At 36.3% G+C, this 24,960-nt stretch overlaps 1 protein-coding gene across 14 annotated transcripts in view; it reads right to left on the bottom strand.

Moving 5' to 3' along the window:
• SLC26A7 (solute carrier family 26 member 7) overlaps positions 1–24,960 on the bottom strand; it is a 128,236-nt gene that overhangs the window by 24,184 nt on the left and 79,092 nt on the right. For 6 of the 14 annotated variants that reach the window (XM_070631702.1, XM_070631703.1, XM_008526370.2 and 3 more), the window contains 7 exons: positions 24,774–24,856; positions 22,466–22,613; positions 19,887–20,000; positions 11,769–11,846; positions 10,644–10,739; positions 3,890–3,996; positions 2,817–2,883 (listed from right to left, as the gene is read on the bottom strand). In XM_070631702.1, coding sequence (XP_070487803.1) covers positions 2,817–2,883; positions 3,890–3,996; positions 10,644–10,739; positions 11,769–11,846; positions 19,887–20,000; positions 22,466–22,613; positions 24,774–24,856 — 693 coding nt within the window. The remainder of the gene's footprint in view (positions 1–2,816; positions 2,884–3,889; positions 3,997–10,643; positions 10,740–11,768; positions 11,847–19,886; positions 20,001–22,465; positions 22,614–24,773; positions 24,857–24,960) is intronic. The other 8 variants (XM_070631705.1, XM_008526371.2, XM_070631707.1 and 5 more) reach the window with 4 other exon arrangements.

Genomic DNA, 24,960 nt, shown 5'->3' with positions numbered 1-24,960 from the left:
TCACCTTTGGGGCAGGGGTCTGAACTAGAAATCGAGAGGATGGTAAGTTCTATGAAATAGTATGTCCTCACCAACTGAATAAAGTAATATTCCTTCAGGCTTCAGTACTCACATAGAAGAAGAGATGCAGCACACAGGCAAAGAAAGAAAGAGAAAAGAAAACACCAGGTCCATGAATTTGGCCACTTCACCGAACCTCTCTAAGTTTCCTCATTTTAAAAATGAGGTAAGGGGCCGGCCTGGTGGCGCAGCAGTTGAGTGCACATGTTCCGCTTTGGTGGCCCAGGTTTTGCTGGTTCTGATCCTGGGTGCGGACATGGCACGACTTGGCAAGCCATGCTGTGGCAGGCGTTCCACATATAAAATAGAGGAAGATGGGCACAGATGTTAGCTCAGGGCCAGGCTTCCTCAGTGAAAAGAGGATTGGCAGCAGATGTTAGCTCAGGGCTAGTCTTCCTCAAAGAAAAAAATGAGGTAAATATTTAAATTAGATAGTCTCAAAAAGTTTCTATAGCTACAAAAAATTTATAGCTCATATCCTCTAGAAAGTGAGGATACTTGCTCCAAATTAACCAACTCAAGAAAACGAAAATCCTTAAGTTACCAAAGCAACTTTTAATCAAGAGTAAACCTCTTACAAAACGAAGTAGCACTATTCTTGAGCTTGTCATATTTAGTTTTCACAAAGCTAGGTATTTGTTAGAGAATAGAAGTCCAAATTGTGCCGGAAAAGAAATTCTCAACAGTGGTGAATTCACTGAGCGGGAAGAGATCTCCCAAACTGAGAATGTTTCATGTGAAGAAGCGGTGGAAGAGTACAGGCACGGAAGAGGAATGACAGATCACCACCACACTTTAAGTCGGCTAGAACATCCCCCTAACAGTTGATAGTCAAACCTTACTTTCTCTTAGTTTTTTTCCCTCTTATTTTTGACACAAAACATTACATAACTAGTGAGGTGCACTATTCTAATAAAATTAATATTTTCATGTGACACAGTTATTACTCAGGTGAATGACTACATGGGAACCAATCAAAGTTTAAAGACATGGAGAAAATTCAGCATTTTCATCTTCCTACAAATTCCCTCATTCACTTCCCCACATTTAGACTGAAAAAAAGATAAGGATTAGATAGAATTTATTAACCAGTGATCTTTAAGCTAAAGAAAAGTCAGACTCCAATTCTGTTTCAAAGTTAAGCATGTCAAGTTACTGTACATAGCTGTGGCGGGTAGGGTGGACACACAGAGGACTTCCAGGGCCTGAGAATCAGTCTGGGGCTTTGCAGAAGCACTAAATTCCTAAGAAAAATTTAAAGAAAGAAAAGAAAGACAGCTTTGGTGGAAAACTTGAGCCTGAAACACCCTCAAAGTCTCTGAAATCAAATCGCTCTCTAGGAAGCAAATATTTCCATGCTTATTAAAAACTCCAGGGGCCGCCCCGTGGCCGAGTGGTTAAGTTCGCTCGCTCTGCTTCAGCGGCCCAGGGTTTCGCCGGTTCTGATCCTGGGCACCACTTGTCAGGCCGTGCTGAGGCAGTGTCCCACACAGCACAACCAGACGCACTCACAACTAGAATATACAACTACGTACTAGGGGGCTTTGGGGAGGAGGAGAAGAAGAAGAAAAGACTGGCAACATTTGTTAGCTCAGAAGCCAATCTTTAAACAAAACAAAACAAAACACAAGCTGCTCCCCTTGGTGTCACAGAAGGACTCCTGGCGCTACTTCCAATTTCCAGTCTACTCAGAAATACCCTGACATTGATCCCTCTGCTGAGAGGCCAGTTCTCTCTATTCTGAGGGCAATCATGAGCTTCTGAAACCAGTAAATGTGAAAAATAAAGAAAAAATTTTAGCCAAACATTTACAAAGCAGGTACAAAGTGAAGCAATTTTTAAAAACTGGAAAAAAATTCAAGTCATCAGTTTTCTTCCCCCCTCACTTTAAACTTGTTTTGGTCGTCCCTTAGAATAAGAATCTAGAACTCACACACAGTTGGCCTGCCTAAGCATGGACAGGGTGAGAGAATTTACATAAGTTGTTTCCTTAAAAAGGTGTCCACTGTACAAGAAACCAATCCTATTGGCGTTCCATAACCACTGGACTAATTAATTACCCTCTGCTAATAACACAGCCCCATTGACTGTGTTAAAAAAAAAATACCATGATCTGACTTTGTTTTATTCCCTTTCCTATTTCCTTTATTCCCTATTTCCTATTCCCTATCTTCCTTCATCAATTAATTTGGAACAGCTATTAGTTTAGTTTGACTGTCTTATGCAACTTAATAATGGAAAAGAGGTTTCCAAATGCCTGAACTACTCTGGACCATGATTCCACTGGGAACTGCAGTACTACGAACCATGCTATTGTCTTATCTGAATGCTAATACAAGATTCTTGTTGCTGTTGTTCTATTGATGTGTTGCATGTTAATCACCATATGTATGGCGGCCACATATATACCATTGAAAGTTCACACTAATTAAAAATAGAATTATCTGGAACTGGCCCAGCGGTGTAGTGGGTAAGTTCATGCACTCTGCTTCAGTGGCCAGGGGTTCATGGATTCGGATCACGGGCATGGACCTACACACCACTCATTAAGCTGTGCTGTAGCAGCATCCCACAAACAAAATAGAGGAGGACTGGCACAGATGTTAGCGCATGGCCAAGCTTCATCACCAAAGAAAAAATATAGAATTATCATGTTTTCAAATGTCATAATTTATCTGCTTCTTATGATATCTTAAAATCATCTCACTCACAAAAATTGTTAATAATTGCACAAAGGAAAAGGAAACTAAACTTACGCCATCCACTTCTGTCTTCACTTTAAATTCCATTTCTTTTATGTTTTTTATACTCAGAGTCTTTGCTCTAGAATTAAGGCATAAAGAAAATAAAATGTTTTCTAATCATTACATTAACCATGAAGAAGTAAAAAGAATGTCATTTTATCTTAATAATTGCAATGTATCTAAAATGGTGTAGATCCTATATCTCATTTGTTCATAAAACATTGGTAAATCTGTATTTCTCTGGGATCTTCAGGAATAGTAACAACAGAGACATCTGAGTAGAGATTAAAAAATGTAATGTACCTCATCTTGGCTCCCAAATACCATATCTCCAAGCTACAAGAGGTGGATTGACACCTTGTGGATTGAAGAGTTACAAGAGAGAAGGCTAGAGAGCATATAGTATTTGAGAAAATCTTGTTTTAGGAGAAAGGAAGTAAAGAGGGAATCAATGGTAAGATAGGACCAGATAATGAAGGATCTACATAGATAGATTCTTTAAAAATAGAATCTGTAGATGTAAAACTCAAAACTTTTAATATATTATTTCACATAGAATTTCAAGGGAAGGATGAGAAACATTATCAGATGATGGACACTGGGAAAACAGAAGAGTAGGTTAGTAAAAAGACAAAAAGAGAGAATGTGTTCTTCAATAAATTATCTAGAAAAAATATATAGATGGATTAATATGTCTTCTGAAAAATTAAATTTACTGAAATCATTTAATTTTCCAAATGATTACACTGTCATATGATTTGTGTCTCATTGGATACTATATCCCTTCACTCAAAAAAAAAAAACCTCTGTGAGCAGCATATGGCTTTGGGGTTAATTTATTTACCTTAATAGATTTTATACATTCCATTTTATAGTGCCAATAAAATATTTCTCTTTATTAAGACCAATATTGTTATATATCATATATAGATAAAACCTCTCCTTTTATTTTTCCTCTAATTCTCTGTTGCCAAATAAAACACGAGCTTGTAGTATTATATGTTACACAGAAATAAAAGTAAGTGGCAACACCATATACTTTGCTGCTGTGTCAGAACAAACAAAACATTTAAATAAGATCTTACCTTGGGAAGCGAGCAATCATGATAGCTATGGTACAGACAACACCAAACAGCAGCCCCACATTGGCAGCAAAACATATTGTAAATACATAGGTACTGACCCATATGCCCTGAAAGAGAAACAGTGAACAGAAGATGTGAGTCCTTAGGTATTCTCGTCTTCCTCATGATTGCTAAATTCCTCACAATCTTATTATAAACATTCCTGTGACCAAATCTCTCAGCAAGAATACATTATTTAAGAAGTGGAAAACAGAGGCCCAGCACAGAAACACAGAAACAAATCCTGACCCACTACTCTCAGTGGCAGAGGTGGGGAAAACGTGTAGTCTTTTCTTTCTAGACGCTGCCAATCCTTAGTTCAATACCTAACAAACACTTTGTTTAAGATCTGTAAATAGTTGGTTGATGTGTATGGTTCAAAAGCATGATGTAATTTCCCACCGTTTTCTCGGTTAATATAACAACATTACAAGCAATTGTTTGCAGATTTTTGGTCATTTCCAACAACAACAACAACAACAACGTCGTTTTCTAAGATTGCTATAAAAAGAACTAACGTAGTTTATTACTACATAAGACTCTCAAAGGCTAATGTTAAAATGACTGACTCCACCAACATGAGCAAACCCACTTTTACACCAACCACTATAAAGATCATCATAATTTTATTTGCTAGGGGCCACTTCTTGTGAAATTGTGAAAGCTAAAAAATCAGGGCCAACTTAGTTTTTGGGAATATTTCTACAGACTGCAAGAAAATTCTATTATTCCTTCAGTTGGAATTCAACATTGTTGCAGTTTTGTCCACAACTTGAAACTACAATTTACAAGATATTGTATTATAATGGCATTTCTAAGTTTATTTCTGGCAAAGAAAATCTTTAAGAGCAAAATATTTTATGAAATCCAGAAGATTATATTTTTTAAACACAAAATCCTGCATTTGTCAAATAGTAGACCAACAAAATTTTCAAACTTTCTTTTCCCCCAAATTATCTGCATCACTTACCTATGCATACAATTCTAAATTGATTTCTTTCTGTCCCAAAATCTATATTATCACTTTAAAACATCTTCAACAACAAATTTCAATTCCATATGCAAATGAGAGCATTAGAAACTTCTCTAGGATCAGAAAACAGCACAGATCCTTGGTGGGGGGTATAGACTTTTTTTCTGACAAGCATGAAACAAATCTTTCTAAGGGCATTTTTTATTTGAAATGCTTCTCCTTTGTCTGTATTATTTATCTACACTGAGTTTGAGTGGTTCTTAATGAGGGGCTATTTTGAAAAGCTAAGCTCTTGGAGGTAAATGGAGGGAGTTTTTATCTGTAAAATTCCTTTTGACCTAGAAGAAACAAACATTCTGGAGTAAAATAAAAACATATTTTAAGTGTTCTCATGTTAGGATCCATCACCTACAAATGTAATGCTAAGTTAGCACTTTGTATCATGTTATCCTCAGCCTGTCGTCTAATGGGTTAGACACTAAGATGCTTCTCCTCTATTCAGGTGACTAGACAGTCATTTGAATCTTCTATTTGTACACAGTGTGTTTTTTCCTTGCTAATGTATTTTACTATACTTGATCCTCTATAAAATAAGGCTGCAAGCTTTTGATTATTACTTCAACAAGCCATGATTGCTGTTTCTCACTCATCTCGTAATACTGACTGAACCTGCCTGGGCATGGCAGAATAAGAACTCACCAAAGCTTTATAAGTCCAATGTCTTCTTGTCAACCTCCATGGTTCACCATAGCCTAGGGAACTGAGGATCCTGGTCCCCGCCATTTAAAAAACCACAGAGCCTGGAGGCCATGATTCTTCAGAGCAACCAAAAATTTTGCTACCATCTGGTCATGTTTTTAAAGCATATTTACTCTCCCACAATATCATCTATTGTAAGCTTGGTTTACAATTCTTAGTTATTTCCTGGGGCTACATTTATAGCTTCGAAAAAAATATCAAGTGAAAATTAATAACACAGATTAGTAAATAATTCCGTTGGTTAGAATAAATCCCAACACTCTTCTGTAACAATTCCTATTAAAGATACAAATGCTGATTGTCACAGTTGTAAGGAATTGGTTAGCTCTTGGGCCCCTATTTTTTCTCTTCATTATGTGTTCCTTTCCCTATTTGGTACTCACAGCCCTGAAACACAAGCTAGCCCCAAAGTTGACCTCAAGCAGGAAACACATAAACTCTTGCTCCTTATAGAAAATACATCAGTGTAAAGCACAGTTTAGCAGCTACTCGACCAGTTTGCCTCTCCCTGATCCATCTGTTTTGGTGATTGATCTTACATTATTAAATGTCTGTAGGTCTGAATTCTATCCCCAACTATTCAGTTACTCAAACTCATTTCTGAGGCCACAAGTCAGCCTCCATTTTGGATCACCATTTCCTCACTACCTCAAAGAAGGTTTTGACCTATAACTCAAGGTAGAATCATTATTATACATAAAAAATTTAAAGAAAGAAAAATTTCTGATTTTTCCTGCTTACATGATTTTTTAAACTTTCAACCTTTGAATTATTTTATATACACACACACCTTTGGTAACTTTACTTCCATGATATTTTTTAGGTATACTGTATCTATTGAGTAATCTGGACATATTCTGTCTATTGTGTAAGATAGCCTACATCCAAAAAAGTCTGCAACATTCTCACTCCAAATTCTGCGCCCAGATCATATCCCAATAACCCATGGCTTCTTACTGTTCAATTTCCTATCAACTAAGAGACACCTGTCCATTTCAACCATAGGAGACCACTGTCAAGCTAAAGCCAATGTCCCATTTAGTCATCATGCATCTGCTATATCCACATCACCTTTCTCAACCTTACCTTTTGCTCACACCATACTGTCTAGTTACTCCAAGTTTTCAACTCTCACCCCTACATAGGAGACTACGGATTCCAAGCTGCTATTAAACTATTTTTCAAACTGTCTATTAAATGTCTTCAAAGTCAATATATCCAAATGTAAACACATTAACTTCACCCCAAAATCTGCCCATCTTCCAATGTTCTCTTTCAATTATAACACTAATATTCTTCAAGACACTATAATCAAAAACTTTGGGATCATATTTTACTATTTTTCCTTTTTCATTCTACTTGTCCAATCATTTCCCAAGTCCTATCAATTATTAATTTAAAAAACTCAAGCCATACCCAATTCTCAATTCACTGGTAAAGCCCTAATTCACACTTTACTCTCGCTCCCCTAGACTCTTCTGACAGCCTCCTACTTAACTCTCTGCTGTTGTTATCAGCACTGAAAACTGTTTACACATATTGCTGCCAGAATTACCTCTCCAAGTATAGATTTGGATATCAGATTTATATGGCATATTAAAAGAATTTTTACTTTACTCCTATTAAAATCCACCAAAAACAACATAAAAACTGCATAGATAGGGAGGAAAATCCAGACCATAAAACAAGAACATTGTCACAACACTAAGCACAAAATATGGTGTAGACTTACCAAATACTGTGACATTTGAAAGACATCAAAGAGGACTCTGGAAGCCAACAAATTTATCCTCAAAGTTCAATCAATTATAGATGCCTCACTGCCTAATGGTTTTTAAAATACTACACAATAATCTTCTAATAAGTGCTTTAAGATCTAGGGGCAATGGTGGGCCACCAGAGAAGGGAATGTACCCATACAGTATCCATTTGATGCCATAGAAAGAAGGGCAGTAAGGTGAAATGCCATTTGTATCACTTAAAACCTAGCTTCCTAACCAAAGGAGACTGACAGAGGTGAAGCAAGGTGGAGCAAGGTAAAGAATGAGAAGAGACAGCAAGTGTCAGATCACCAGAGCCTATGATTTGTGAGACTTTGTTTCAACTAGGGACAAATCTTCAGAAGACATACCTAAATCAGAGAGACAATTTACCTCCTGCCCTCACTTCCTACCTCCTGAGCTGCTCACATTATTTTTCAGCAAATAGCTAGGTCCACTAAAAACGCATTCTAATCATAAAGGAATCAGCAAGGAACCTATTCATAGAAATGGGGAAAAGAAAGAAAGAAAATAATTAAATAGAGACAGAAGGTAGTTCAGACATGTCATAGGCAATAAAATCTCAGGAAAAAAACCTTAAAAAATAGATATGAAGAATCAAAGAAGAAAAAGTGTATTAACAAAAGAAAAATTGAAGAAGACAAATAGCAAACTGAAAAAATTTAGAAAAGGAATTACATGGAAATAAAAACATGACAGAGATAAAAGCCATAGTTAAAGCTAAAAAATGGGATAATCATAACTACAAATACAGAATCAAAAATATAGTGAATAGTCCAGAGAAACCACACATATACACACAAAACATACATGCACACACAAAAATAATCATGGGAAAATGCATAGATATGAAGAATGACAAAATAAAATTAACAAATACCTAATTCATTAAGAGAACAGAATGTATAGATTTTTTAAAAAATTCTAAGATATATTAGAAGAAAAATTTTGCATGTAATTCTTGATTCTGAGATCAAAAGGATATGTCACTCTCATAGAAATTTGATACTGGTGTTCAACCACAAGAAATATTCTGATAATATTACCAAACTTCATGGGCAAGAAAGAATCTCACTGAGCATCCATTTAGAAAAACAAACACATAAAATAACAAAAAAGTCATGTTGACCTGTGATTTTTCTGCCTTATCCCTCAATGCCTGAAGATAATGCCAAATCTAAAAATTCCTGAGATAAGGCATTTTAGATTCAGCCAAAAACTTCCTTCTAGTATAAAAAGAAAACAGAAATATATTTTCACCATGTAATGGCTCACAGAATATAAAATACATAAGCCCTTCTTGGAAAACTACTTACTGATAACATACAGATAACAAAGAGATGAATTGAAATAAATAACTCAGGAATGAGAATCTGTTTTGTTTTTTTTTTAAAAAAAAGACTAAAGGTAACCACTTGCATTTAAACAATGTTCCGTGTTCTGTAACTCAGTGAATGACATCATATTCCTCCTGTGATGTTCCTAACCGGAAACTTAGAAGTCATTCTAGACTGATGCGCTTTATGTGATGAACTGGTAGAGAGGGCTAAGACAACCTCTTTAATATTTTTCAACTCTGTTCCTTCCTCTTGAATCTCATGGTCTCAGTTGTGGTCCAGGCCTTCCTCATTTATTTGCATGAATTACTAAAGCAGTGGTCCAATTGCTGCATACTTCAGTTTGACCCGTCTTCCTCAAATTACTCAAGTAAACTTTCTAATAATCTAATAAGTAAATCTTATTCCTATTTCTCCTTTCAGTGATGCCTCACTGCCTTCAGGATGAAGTCTAACCTCTTTTCCAGGACATGAGCAGCCTTTCCCATAACTTTTCCAACTCCATTTGCTACTACACTGACCCTTGCACTATATATTCTACCCATCATTTTCTGGAAGAAGGTTTCCCTGGTAGCTCTCCCCTTCCAATACGGTAATGTGCTCCCTCTTATGTGATCAATGAGTTCACTAGAAATATGTTTATCATAGGGTTATCTAATAGTTTAAGTTTTCATCTTCTCATTTCTCTGTTTCCATGTGCTCCCTCATATATATCACCTTAAAAAAGTCATGATCCTCCATCAGCCTGACCAATTTTGCCCTCTTGGCCTGCCTACCAAATACTGTTTCTTCAAGTCTCAATTCACATTTTAGCTCTGTTGTGAGAATCTTTCTTTTTAACCCAAACCAAGTTAATTTAATGCTCCAGCCTTTATTTTTCCCCAGTACTAAGCTTGTACTTCTGTTTCCAGGTCATGTTCTATCATGCCTTGCATGATAAGTTAGTGTTCCCATGTCTGCCTCCTGCACAAATGCAAGTGTCTGGAGTGGACAAGTAGTTCTTTATTCAACTCTGCATTCCCCAATGGCATCCAGCATTAAACTTTGATAAGAGCTCAGAAATACTGAGCCTTAGGAGAAGTCCTATGAAAGTTGGCACGAGCATGAATAACTCCCCAAAATCTCTCAGAGTAAAGAATCTGAAGGAGGGGGAATACATAGATAACTGCATTTCAATATGGTGAATGCCATAATAGAGCTAAACAGAGGGTACTCATGAAATACTTCACCCCTATGGGGGCGAGAAAGAATTTTGGATGCTCTTGCATAGACATATTTTTCTAGAATAAGAATGTTAAATATTTCTGTTAGTAGAAGCGACATCTTATCACTGTTAGTATAATGTAATCTGTTCCTGGCAATATCCTATTATCATAATGCTCCTCTTAATATAACCCACTTAAAAGACAATTCACAAGAATTTTTGTATTTAGAATGAATATGGTCACTGTTAATATGTTCACCCTATATTAATGCAGCATACATTTCTTAGCAGTTAATGCTGGTTTTTCATACATGTTATAAATGGTTATATTTCTATTCGTGTGTATTTCCTTGATGAGCTTCACATCCAGAAGCAATTCTTAATGGAAATTGGGAATCCCCAATCCACTCAAATTAGCTAAATTTTCTTTAAAAGTTCTCAAACAATACATCAACCAAAATTTGACAAAATTCCATTTCTGTTTCTTATAAAGACATTTCACATTTTAATGCTTTTATTAAGAGTTTGAAAAAAATAAATGGTAGTTTGTAAAGTGTACAAGTCTCAAATGGCTAAAACTATTTTCTGCAAATGAAAGTATTAAAGTTACTAATATGTGTTTAAGCCAAAGAGAGAAATTTTAGGGCAAATTTCTACTTACCCAATCGATTTTATCCACATTCCAATATTTTTTTAAATCACGAAACTGTATTAGCATTCCCTTCAGTCCCACGACAATAATACTTGCAAGAACACACTACAAATAAGAAATAAATTGATGAAGAAGCAAGATAAAGATTTTAATTTAAATTTAATTTAATTTACTTTATTTAATTTTTACTTCTTTGTTTTTAAAGTACTTACTAGAGAAAAGCAATCACCTTTCAGAAGACTAAAGCAATATTCACTTTGTTTAGCACTAACCTATTATTGTCCTTTAAGAATATAATATCAATTCTAGAAAATCACAGGGTAAAATTTATGTCATTCTAAAAAAACAATAAAGAAAGAAAAAGAAAAGTAGTAAATTATCAGAATGAATGTTATAAGACTAAATGTCCTCTTCATAACAACTATTCACTGCCATTTGTTTGAAATTTGTGTGTTGCAAAAAATTAAATATTTATATCATATATTTCTTTATAATTGCCTTGAGTATCAATTATCTGCTTTCACCTAAAGCTATTAAAACTCTTTTGAAAAATGAACTTGATTACTGGAAGATCCTCCTGTGGAAATGATTTAATCTCACTATACGAATGAAAAATGAGAACAAGAAAGGACCAAGACAGTCTCTGGCTCTCTGGATCTTACTTGCATTGCTTTGTTGCCCCAGGTTTATGAAAGGCAAGGTAAACACTGGCACAAGTGCTCTGAGTCACTTTACATAAAAATGTACCCAGGGTGGCAAGATACATTTTGTTCCCTACTGTCTTGCCCAGCATGCATTTTCTAATAGTCCAAGTTCTGATAAAATTCTTCCAAAGTCTACTTCTTATAACAGAGATTGCCTAGTTCCACCCTCCAAATGGGAACATCATAAATCTAATTCTACAATGTCATTTTTATATGAGAGCTTAAGAATTAGAAAACAGCCATGGCACCTTCTCATTCCTCCCCCACAAAATGTGGTCTCTTTCCATCTCTCCTCCATTCAACCATTACTTATGTCACATGGTTTTCAGATTTAGGATCATTGAGGTTACTCTTTGAAGAAATTTTAATATACAATGATTCTCATTAAAAGTAAAGTTAAAGAGTAGACAATGAAAAAGCACTACTGTACCATGGGCAGCCAGTAAAGCAAAGGTCCTATTGCATAGATGACTAACAGGACAAAAATGCAAGATATTAGACAAGCCACCTGTAAAATATAAGACAGACAAAAAGAAAGCTTTGAACTTTCTTATTATTCCAAAGTTACAGGGAGGAAAAGACAATTCTTAGTTCATCTTGATTAGAAGAAAGAAAATGTTGGCAAATGATTGTTAAATTGCATAGACTGTCATTATCTATATTTTGCAGTTGAGGGAACCCAAATGTGACAGCTGACAAACTGCTGCAATCAAATTAAGTCAGTGATGAGAGAAAAGCAATTCCATACAAAGAAACAGGACACCATCAACTTTTATCACACATCACAGCAATGGCTGTGTTTGTTTAATAGTGAAAGTGATGTTTCAATTAAAAATCTGTTAGCCTGTTGTTCAGCTTGACTCCCATCCCCATTTCCTGGCAAGTTGTTTGGGTAATAACTGAATATGTCACTTAGGGTTTTCCTGCACTGATGATAAATTTCCACAGAAGCATTCACTCTCTTCTTTGGAGTTCTTTGTTAGGAAGGGCTCTAGTGTGAAGCAGTTACATGGCATTATGGGAGCAGTCCTTGTAGTGAGACAGACTTAATTTTACTAATCCTGAAAAGTCATTGGTATCATGTTCTAAACAACTCAACCTGCTGACAAAAGGCAATTCAAAACACCTAACTCCTAGCTATGCACCACTATGAGAACCGGATTTCACATAAGCAAGGGTTCATGACTTAAAAAGATTTGGTCAAACTGTCAGACTAACAAGAGAAAAGAGAGCTTTCACAGGACCACAAAATTGCCTAGAATATCATTATGGAGATATCAAAGGGAATCAGGACCTATTAGAATGAGTAAAATTAAAAAGAAATATATACACAAATAAATAAAACAAATAACATCAAGGACTGGCAAAGACTCAGAGCAACTAGAGTTCTCAGACGTTGCTGGTGGGAATACAGTACAGTACAGCCACTTTGAAAACAGTTGGCGTTTTCTTACAAAATTACTCGTGTACTTACTGTATGTCCCAGAACAACCCAAGAGAAAACAAAACATATGACTATGCAAATACCTGTATGTGAATATTTACAGAAGCTTTATTCATAAATACCTAAAACTTTAAATAACTGAAATGTCCACCAACTGGTGAATAGATAAATAAACTGTGGTGTAGCCATAAAATAGAATACTACTCAGCAATAAAAAAGAACAGACTATTGATACATGCAACAGCATGGATGAAACTCAAAACCATTAAACTAAGTGAAAGAAGCTAGACACAAGTTCCTTGCGTTTTCAGTGGAACTCATATCCAGCACTCCCCAGTATATAAACTGGAAAAAAATCTTTCTTTGGGAAATAATTCATTGGAGAACTAAAGATTGCCCCTAAAAGAAGTTATAGTACACCAAACTGTCACTATGCTGATCATTTAGGAGTAACTGGTGATCTTACATGATAAGAACTTTTAAACAACAAAATATGATGTCTGTCATTCCACTAGACCGGAGACAGCTAGGTGTCAGAGGGCAGATCACAGGATTCATTCAGATAGCCCAGTAAGTGACTCAGTATATCCATATTTATATGGAAAGATAAGGAGACCAACTGCTAAGTTTATTTCATGACAAAAGACAATGGCATGCACCCCTTCTCTGGGACTCTTCGCTCACACACTTACAATGTATCTGAAGATAAAACCCTTAGTCTTAGTTGTAGAAATGACTTTGGGACAACTAGAGTCTAAACTCCTTGGAAGGATCCGAGGCACAGAGAGGCAAAGTGACTTACCCAATGTCATAGAGCTAGGGAATTAGAAGGCATATGGATAATGAACTGAATTAGGATCCAAAATGCCAAATACATTTTAAGATTCCTAGATATCTTATAATACACTAAAGCTGTTATAGAAATTATAACTTAACTAAATCACTCTATTTTAAAACAGTAAACTACAACCACCTCTAGGATTTTCTCTAAATAATATTTAACTTATCTTTTATTTACATGATGCTTTGTATGTACATCAACAATAATGCACTCAGTGATCTACAATTTCAGTCTTATTGTCAAAATAAATCGAGTTAAATCTATCTTATTTACAAAGAATGACAAACAATGGGTGAAGAGACTACTTGTTGACCTTAGACGGTAAGTCACATAATGAAATAGACCATATAAGCATATGGCTTATGTCAGCTTCTTTAGTGCACTTGCCTCATCATTACTGATACCCTAGGTCAAAAGGCACGTGCATCTAATTGGACAGAAATCTTTATCAGGTCTGTCCAGTGCATCTACTCCTCAAGCATAGCAATCAATAATATAATAGTTTTTACCCTCAAAGCTCTCAAAATACTGACATTCTGTCTCCATAAATAAGAAACCCAGATGCTGAAGTTTGAATTTGTAAAAAATCCTTGAGATCATGAAGTTCAAGCCATCATACCACAGATGGCCAACTCAGGAACTGTACAAAGAGGTTAAACTAAGATCAGATATTTGCAATGCTATCATAGACTTCTCCAACTTCAGGTTTCTGTAATAAGTCAATTACACTATATTTTCAAGTATTATCCACTTTCTGACTATTCATAACTTTTCATATAAAGTGCTACTTTCTTATATATCTCTGATCTACCCAGAGAAAAATTTTAAAGGCAAGCTACAACTGGAACAAGAGAGATAAACTTATTCCCTTTCTTAAAAGTCAGAAAACAAATAAGGCTTAAGTGCCCCCTTCTTAGTGAGTTTCAGGTTAGCTTAGGTTGTAACTAGACCCTTAATTATCCACAGGGAAAACATTTTATAGGTATTACTTATTCTAAACTCTTTCTATTTCATACTAAATGTCCAAAGATAATTTTTGTTCTAAAATTAGAACTACTCATATTTCAGTTAGTTTTGCATACAGGATAATGAAATAATCTATATTTTCTTCTTGTTATATTCTCAAACAAATATTATATATGTTGTAGGTTGCTTATAAAGATGACTCTGCAAGCGTTAGTGTTACCTATACCTATATATATGACTGCAGGAAGAGTGAGATGCCAGTCATTTCCGTCCTGAGTAGTTGTGAAAGAATGCAAAGAAGGTCGAGAGCTCACTATATGTGCAGGTTTGTGGAATGTAATGGAATGATGAAAGAGATGACAAAAGGCAGAAAGAGAGAAGGAGACGGGATATTAGGTTCTAAGGCTAGAGTAAGGAGGCTTTAAAGAAGTTGGAAGCATGCATTTCTTATTCTTAGATATGCATGCTCTGCATGTCACATCTAAAGGGAATCACTGGAAAAAGGGTTTCTACATGTGGAGGATAGAAGTGTGTTTGGGCCTTTGACCACAGCACTTGGTATTAAATGATAAGTATCTTTTGCCAGCCAGTCCAGGTGGTCTCATGGTTAAGATTTGGTGCTCTCACTGCTGAGACCTGGGTTTATTTCCCAGTCAAGGAAACACACCACCCATCTATCAGTTGTCATACTATGGTTGCTGTGATGCTGAAAGATATGCCATCGATATTTCAAATACCAGCAGGGTCACCCATGGTGGAAAGAAGGACCTGGCCATCCACTTCAGAAAAAATAGGCCATGAAAACCCTATGAGTGGCAGCAGAGCATTGTCTGATATAGCACCAGAAGGTGAGAGGATAGCACAAAAAAAACTGGGCAGGGTTTAGCCCTCCTGTACATAGGGTTGCTAACCGACTCAATGGCACTAACAACAAAAATATTTTATTTCAATTCAAATATTTTAATTTGATTTTCTAAAGCATTAAAAGGCTTTACCAGCAACTCACTTATATGTAAGTGGTCCTAAATGAGCTGTTTAATATAGCCACATGTAGCTCTTGAGCACTTGAAATATAGTTGGTCCATATTAAGCTATGCTATAAATGTAAAACACACATCAGATTTCGAAGCCTTAGTAGAAAAAGAAAATAATGTAAACTATATTGTTAATAACTTTTAGATAGATTCCTTGTTGAAATATTTTGACTATATTGTGTAAATCAAAACATATTATTAAAATTAATTTCATCAGTTTCTTCTACTTTTAAAAGTATGACTACTAGAAAATTCAAATCACCTATGAGGCTCATATTATGTTTCTACTGAACAACACTTTTCTAAAATCTATGATCCTGCCAGAGATCAGAAATGGCCACCCCAAAATGTGTCTCTTTGGCTGCATTAATTTTAAGGACAAAAGACTCTGAAAGAAACTTTGACCTTCCCCCAAACTGCCTAAAGGAATTTAAGATAAAAGGCCTGTCCCCAGGACAAGCCACCACCATAGATAACTTTGGGTATGATAGAGTGGGAGGATCCTTGCTAAGCCCATTTTAATCAAAGTTCTCTCTCATCACATTGTCTATAGATGGTTCAGCAAACATTTGCTTTTCCATCTCCATGTAAGTTGCCTTTCTCCCCTTTGAAGTCCAAAACCACTACCCCTAACATCCTTCTTTGTCTTTAGCTGAAGATGCTATTGAAGGTGGTGGCTTCTGCCATTTTGGCAGGTTACTCAGTTTTCCTGGGTTTCTCCCAAGTATACACATTATTTAACTTTTTAAATTTTCTCCTGTTATTCTGTCTCACATCAATTTAATTCTTAAACCAGCCAGAAGGACCTGGAGGGTAGAGGAATAGTTCTTCCTCCCCTACAATCCCAAATCTCATTTCATGTGGGATTTTCCTGACTTCAAATGTACTATATTAACTCACAATGAAAACTCTGCCTGGCTTGACCTGTCCCTTCTAATGTCAGCAAAACTGACTAGTTTTATGATTATCGGATACTTTCATTTCTCACTCATTCATTCTGCACATAGTTATTGAACACCTATTATGTGCCAGGTCCTGGGCTAGACACTGAAAATACAGTGAACCAAAGCAGATACAGGCCCTGTTCTCTAGGAGCTTAAGTCAAGATTAGAAGGAAGACATCAATCATATAATCACACTGATGAACGTTTAATGTCCAACAAAGCTAAGGTCTCTGAAAAACAGAACACAGTTGACCCAGAAGTGACAGTGAGATTTGAAGGATAGGAGGAGTTAGGTTAGAGGGCAAGAAGAGGCAGCTACAGAGAGAAAGGGAACAGACTCGAGCCCACAAGGAAAGACCATGTGACCTAAGAGCTGAGAATCAGGTAGAGAACAGTCCAAGAATAGGCTATAGAGGCAAGCATTCAGAACTTTGTAGGTAGCATAAAGGTTTGAATTCTAAGACCTATACAAAGCTTTTTATGGGCTTTAGAAGGAAGTAACAAGATCATATTTGCATTTTAAAAAGATAACTTTCTAGGGAAATACTGATAACATTTCTGAATAAGAAAGAGTCAGCTGGTAAAATAATTAACAAATGTAAGTGGTTCCCACTGCTCCTTTGATTGGTCATCATTAGCCTAAAAGTTGAAGAGCTTTTACAGTAATCTTCTAGATTAATTTACTGGGTACAAATCTAGTCCCTAAGAGAGACAGAGCCATTTTAAGGGGTTGTTTTAGGAAGTCTTGTCACACAGAAAACTGGTATCACAAATGGTCTACCTAGAACAAAATTTTTAAGACTTAGCTTGCCCAGTGCCTTCTTCAAACCATGTCAGTTATACCCACATAAATTTAACAGTTGCAATGTTAACGGTCTAAAATGACTACCGTGGGAAAACATCCTTGATTTGGGAATGCACAGTAGATCAGATTCCTTCTCTGTGCAAGTCAATAGGAATTGTTGAACAGGTTAGCAACCATCTCAACAAGCAGAACAGCATGAAAATACTCTGCTGCCAACCTTTGTCTCCTGGAACTAGTGTTTTGTAGATTTCTTCCACTTTTTCTGAAGTCTGATGAATAGAATACCATGGAGAAAATAACTCTTAAATGAAAAGTCCTTAGAAAAGTTCTGTTGCTCTAATCATTCAAATCTGTGGCCTCCAGAATAGAGAGGAGAAGGGCACCTTTCTACCCCTACCCTATTAGTCAAACAAATTTATGCCCAACCCTAATTTAAAAATAACCACGCATTTTCTCAATGTGTTCTCTCTTTTGGACGTTTGCTGTTGAAAGTTACAAAGATTAATCAGATGTTTTTGTCATTACTAAAATAGAAATTAGAAAAGCAGTAAATGCCCAAGGAAACCCCAGATATGGAACACATTCAAGCCGGAAGACACCTCACAGATTCTATACCAACTATCTCTGTCCGTGTGATGGATAAAGATGCCAACTTGCTCAAGATCCCCAGCAAGTTGGAGGGGAAACTTGGGCTGGAAACTGCCTTGCTGCACCCCAATCAAACCAGGATATTTTAATATTAAATGTTAAGAAAAAGGTTCTAAAAATACTTTATTATAATAAAAACACTTAATAATAATAAAGCCAATGATATTGTTAACAGTAAAGGAATATTTATTTGGTGCTCAGGCATTGTGCTAAATAAGCATGTATTAATTCATGTAATTCTTATCACAATTACTTTAACAGCTGAGTCCACTTAGGCTAGAGAGGTCAAGTTACTTGTGCAAAGTCACCCAAGCACTAGTGGTGGAGCCCGAACACAAGCCCAGGCTCTGGAATCCATGCCCTTACTCACTCACCCTACTTATCTAGCCTGAACATGAAGAGATTTAATATACTCATCCTTGTGAGAAACTAGGAGGAAACTATCATAGAATCCTAGAATTTTATGGATAGAAGGGTCCTGAGAGTAAAGGATAACTGAGTACACTACGTATGAAACAATCAAATTTACATCACAAACATTTGGGAGTATAGTTTGCAAAAATGTTTATGCTGATACACATGATGAACCCATGCCGGAAATCACTAACTGCGTGAAAACCAATCAAATTGTCATGTAAAGCAAAGTTGAGTAAGGATTTCACAACTTGGCTGATGAGTTGGCAATTATTTGTCAAATTATTATATACTCAGAATTTCTTACTGCTTCTCCTCTGCTCTGTGGTATGTTAATCAGTAATTTTATTAATTAGTTTTATACTATATTTTAATGTCTATTTACCCACCTTTCTCTTGCCACTTGGCCCCCAAGGTCAAGAACAATATCCTTTTCAAATTTATTCTTCTGCAACCCCTCAAAAAGGACTTAATATAAGCTAGACTCCTAATAAATGTTTGAATTATCACATAAAAGTTTGCATTCAATTCCAATGTTAAACAAACATGAATTATTTTAATAAGGGTTAGCTATCAATGTTAATTTCTTAATTAACAAATACATGAATTTTCTTCTATAGAGCAGTGAGAAGAGTGCAAGATTTGGAGTAAATCTACCTGGGTTCAAATCCTAGCTCTGTCACTCACTAGCTCTGTGACCTGAGTAAGTTACTTCAACCATCTTTTCCTCAACTTTCTCATGTGGAAAATGAGGATAACAATTATACCTCCTTCATAGAGTTGCCTAAAAGGTTAAATGAGTTCATTTATTTAAAAAGTATGACACACATGACTGGCTCCTAACTCAAGATATGCTTCCACCAGCACCATGGCCATCATCATCATCACAGTGACATCTTCATTATCATCACTGTCATCTTACCAATACCCACCATAACACCAGTATACAGTAGGCTCTCAATAAATGTTGAATTGATTTGGGTTCCTAAAAATATATAACTGTTTCTTTAACCTAAAATGTGCACAGACATCTTATTACTCATTTACATACTTGTACATCTCTATAAACAGGAATTTCAGGGTCAAGGACTGATTTTGCATACAATTGATTTAATTTTATTTAAAGGAAGTGAACTAAAATGGAAAATTTTTAAATCGACTGATTAGATCAGCCAAAAAAAAAAATCAAAGGCATCACTAGAGAGAGCTTTGGTTCAAAAGTTGCCAACAATAAAGCTGCCATTAGTACAGAATTTTTTAGTCCACTCACCGAATCATTCGGCTTCTGAAAGGATCATTGACAAGAAAGAGAAGAGAGATATACTTCCTCAAAACTAGTAAAAAAAACTGAAGAAGCGAAAATATTTTCAGAACTTTAGAGAGAAGCTCGCCTGTCCCATTCTCCAAGGAGAGGAAAGGCCTGGCAGTTCTTTTGTCCCTGAACAATGATACCTGTGTCTTCGCTCTGGTGCTGTAGAGGACAGCAGTCCTTCCCATGGCAGCAGCACTTGGTATGCAGAAGAAAAATGAAGGAATCACATTGCTGAGGCCATGGGCCAAAAGCTCCTGCAAGATTGATAATAGGAGAACATATCATTTCTTAATCACAATTAATATTTAGAAACCACAGGTATAACTTGTCAAAGATTAGGCTTCTTTGTATTCAATCTCTATTCCCTCCACTGGTTGTTATTTAACCATTATAAAAAAAATAGCTAACATTTATTGAGTGCTTACGGTGAGTCAGAAACTGTTTTAAGACCTTTACTCATCTATTCTCACAGCAACCTTATAGGGAAGTAGAAGGTATTTATAGTCTCTGTTGCCAATTTCTCCTCTATCTTCTAAGTCACTACAATCACGGCATTTGTTCCCACCACTCCACAAATGATGTCCACAATGCTAACTCCAATCATTAATTTCTACCTTACCTGGCCTGAAAGTGACATTTGACACAGTTGCTCACTTCCTCCTCCCTAAAGGCTCCTTTACTTCACTTCTAGGACCTCACACTCTCCTGTTTTTCCTCCTACTCCCTGGCCATGGTGTCTCAATTTCCTTTGTGGTTCCATCTCATCTAAACAATCACAAATATTAGACCACTTCTTTTCTCTATCTGTCACCAACTAATTGCCCTGAGAAACTCAAGGGAGGTTTCCAAAGCATTTAACTATTTATACAAATTCCTTTCTTTCTTTTTTGTTGTGTTAAGAGATGCAACCACCAACCACCAACCACCCTGAACCAGAGCCCCAGTCCAAGAGCAGTGCCTGTGCAAATGTGGACGTATGTTTTCCAACTGAGCCTGCGTAAGCGAATACCCACTTCTCCCTTCTGAACATTCATTCCCCATCAGAAATAAAAGGCCCCTGCTGTCCCACTCTGGAGAGAACCACAACTTTGAAAATGATTCTGCATGCTCTCCATTTTGCTGCAAATAAACCCTACTTTGTGTGACAACTACTTCTGGTAGAGAGTCTGACTTTAACTCGCCAGGAATTGAATCCACTTTGGTTCATTAACATATCTACATCTTACCTACCCAAATACTCATTGACAACTCCCAAATTTGTCCAGCCTGGATCACCCGTCTGAACTTCAAACTCATATGGCCAATCTGCTACTATATGACCAGCATTTTCATTTGGACGGCTAGCAGATATCCCAAACTTAACTAAATTGGGCTATAGCTTTCTACCACCCACAATCTGGTCCTCCTGCATTTTCCCCATCTCAAGTTCTAATGCCTTGGGCCAAAAGCTTTGGCGATATTCTCGACTCTTTCCTCTTTTCCCAGATGGAACATCCAATCAAGAATCTGTTCACTTCTCAACTTCTTGCTACATCCTGGTCCAAGTCACCAAATATCACCTGGATTATTGCAAAAGATTCCTAATATTTTCCTTCTGCTGCTGCTGCCAGTAAACAACACAGACAAACATCCCTGCCCTCATCGAGCTGGTGTTCTAGTGAGGGAATTCTAACAATAAACAAGATAAATCTGAAAAGTAAAGAAGAGGAGGGAGTAGAAAAATCTGGATTTTAGGATTTTAGGTTACCAAGGAAGATCCCCCTGAGAAGGGAACATTTGAATAAAGGAAGCATGCAGATATCTGAGGGAACAGAGTTTATACAATTGGCAATAGCAAGTGCAAATGTCCTGAGCCAGAAGCATGACTGGTGGGTTCAAGGAAAAGCAAGGTGGTAAGTGTGGCTAGAACAGAGCATAAAAGGGATACAAGATGAGAGAGAAAAAGGGATAGTGGCAGGTCACATAGGACTTTGTAAGTCATGGTAAAGAGGCTTTTCATCTGAATATGATGGGAAGCCACTGGGAGATTTTGAGATGAGAAAAGACACGGTTTTTGTTGTGCACCGTTGTGTCCCTTGTTTCTAGACAGTGCCTGGTACATAATAGAGTTCAACACACATCTGTTGAGTGAATAAATCTGCTTTTTTACAGATGAGAAACCTGGGTCACAGAAATGCTTAAGGTCATGTAGTGTCAGAATGAGAGTTAGACACAGGTAATGTGGCATTCATAACCACCATCCTGCAGCTGTCCCTGCAGACTTGTATAGGCTACTGGGCTTGAAATAAGAACTGGAGGAGTAAATTCAGAAATATGATCAATATAATCTTCATCCTTTGGCAATCTAAGAATAGATCCCCACATCCTTTAGTTTTTTACTAAGAGTAAACAGTACTAGCATTATTTGTACTATGAAATCCATAATTTTTAAAGGTCAGTGCAATGATAAATATATTTGGATTCTCTCCAAAAAAGAAATAAAAAATAACATCAAGATGTCTTTCCCTCTCTCTAAAAAAAGTGTATTATAAATAAACCTATGATCACCAGATTTTAAAGTTTCTATGAATGATCTGGAGATTTTTCTTTTGTTTTGTTCTACCTATTCTTGCTACACACTTAGGAAAGTTATGCTTTCATAAGTTCAACATTTTCAGGATCAAAGAGTGTACAGTACAATGCTTTGATAGCTGTGGAGAGAGGCTGGGGCATACTCCACCTGGTTGTCATCAACTGAATATTTGAATTTTTTAGCAGATCCTTGAGCAAGAGCCAGTGAGGCCACATATCCTACAAGTGCCACTCCAAAAGCTTCAGTGATTACTGCAGAGAGGACATGCATTGGAGGAGCTCTAGGTGGAGGAATTCTGTATAAAGAAAGACCATATTGAAGTCATCAACTTTCATGTAATTTCTGTAAAGACTTGCAATGAATTCATCTGTGGTAATGGCTCTGAAGTTTACATTGAATAAGTGAAATACCCGTGAGAAAACCAAGCAGCCTTGCCCTTAGGAGCTCTTTGTTTTCAACATTATTTAGGAGAAAAGCAAAATCTCAAGGAACACCACAGGGACAGCTCCATGCGTCTAACTGTCATGCACATCCAGGAAATTGAGGTTATATCACAGAAACTACCTCAACAAAAATTTCCTGTATCAGACAAAAGAAGATCTGGAGCATTTTTTCATTTGGACCTTTCTAAAGATTTATTTGGCTGGCATCAGAGACTATATTTTCTGCCTTGAATACTACAGTGTTGTATGCAAACACCAGTTTACTGTGAGCTACAATTCTTGAGTTAATCCCTAAATTTGCCATTGAGTTCGCAACCTTAATTATGTTTTTAACTTGATTCTTTTGCAGCACTTAACTATGTATCACATACGTTAAGAAAGACATGTACAAAGGCCCCATCATCCTCTGCTGCAAGATGTAGGACCACAGTTAACTGTTTCTGTTTTAAAGAACGGTTTAAAATATTTTTTTCAATTAACACCTAGCCATTGTCTTACTGTCTTTTGAAAACCACTTGGGCCAAACTATTATGGTTCATTTACCCTTGATGATACTTTGGGAGACTTACCTCCCCTCCAAAAAATAAAAAAAAAAAATCCCTTTTGGGCAAAGTAGAAGGAAAAGGGAAGATAATTCATGCTGATTTAATACCTGGCATGTAAGAAGAAAGCTTGGCCCTTTCATATTAACTATTTCATTTAATTCTCCCAACAACCCCCCAGACCCAGTACCACTGTGTACACTGTGTGGAGGAGAAAACATTTTGAGAAAGGTTAGGTAATGTATCTAAAGTCACAGTGTGAATGGTAGAGTTGGGATTCAATCTCAGCTCCATCTAATTTCAATGCCATGCTCTTTCTACGCTTCCTTAAGAGGATGAGTCTGGAAAGATGACTGAAAATACAGGAGAATTAGAGGGGATGGAGAAGAGGCATGATTTTTTTGCCCACTTACTAAAGTTTAACCCCCAAACAAATTGATTTGTATCATAATAGGCCTTGAAATACATACTATACAAAAGTGCTACTATTTCAAAGTAAAAGAACTTTTGTTTCACGAAAATTGAGCTTGCCTAATTATTAGTAACAATAAACTGACCTAGAAAGAAACAATAAACTGACTTGAGAATGGAATAGTGGAGAACCCTTTAGAAAATCCAAGTTGAGTCAGATAATCACTGTTAGTCTCTGTCTCTAGGGGCTAAATACAAAAGATTTTTTTTTTAATTATCTTTTCTAATCTCTGAGAATTTTTCTGCTGTTCCTCTATTTTAATGTAGTTAGAAACCAAAATTTGTGACTGAAAATAAAAATACAGATGACTCAACAACTGTAACTTTCCCCCAAATTTATAAATATTGCCGTATATACAGCCCATTAAAAGGGAATAACCCACAAGACACCCCTCTCTTCCCTAAGATGCCTTCATTTTACTTGAGGCTATATTTGGAACAACCTTTTGCCCTTGTAGGGGAACCCATTCTCTTCTTGTTAAACGTCCTTTTAGTGTCCAGAGGAACGCTTTAAGCCAGCTAGGAATATGCCTTCTTCGCCACTTCCGCCCTTTCTCTCATCATCGTACACAACCCAGGCCTAAGGGTTTGCTATTTTAAATGATGCTTGTGTACTTTTACTATGTTTTAAATGAACTAAAAATAGTGATAAGAATATGTGAGGGGAATGGCAGACTAAATCCCAGAGCATGACTCTAATTTAGAAATTCAATGCCCTTCATTTTTTTTCAAATGATAGACAAATCTCTCACCTGAAGGAATGCTGTATAAAATAGTTATCAACTTCCGTAGTAATAATAAACACTCTAGGAAGTTTCTCTTTCTTTATATGTGTATTGCTTGTTTCTATCATTTCAAAATAGGAATTAATTAGAATTTTGTTGCATACAGGGCCTTTGAAAGAAATGAAATCCATACCCACCTACCGCTAGTCCCTTCCTCCATCAAAAACAAACAAGCAAACAGACAGAAAAGAAAAGGAAAAAAAGACTACATTACCCTTTTGGAATATGACCAACTACTTCTAATCCATATGTTTTTTCCATACTGGTACAATAACAAGCAAATGATGAGGCAATAATCTGTGTGAAAGGTTCCATTTGAAAGAAGAAAAAGAAAATTATTACTGGCCTCTCAAATACCCCAAGACTATTTTTAAAAGTAAACATTGTTCATGTGTCCCATG

This window comes from Equus przewalskii, chromosome 8 (assembly GCF_037783145.1).
Source record: "Equus przewalskii isolate Varuska chromosome 8, EquPr2, whole genome shotgun sequence".
NCBI classification, from domain to species: Eukaryota; Metazoa; Chordata; class Mammalia; order Perissodactyla; family Equidae; genus Equus; species Equus przewalskii.
This window is presented reverse-complemented; position numbering and strand designations above follow the sequence as displayed.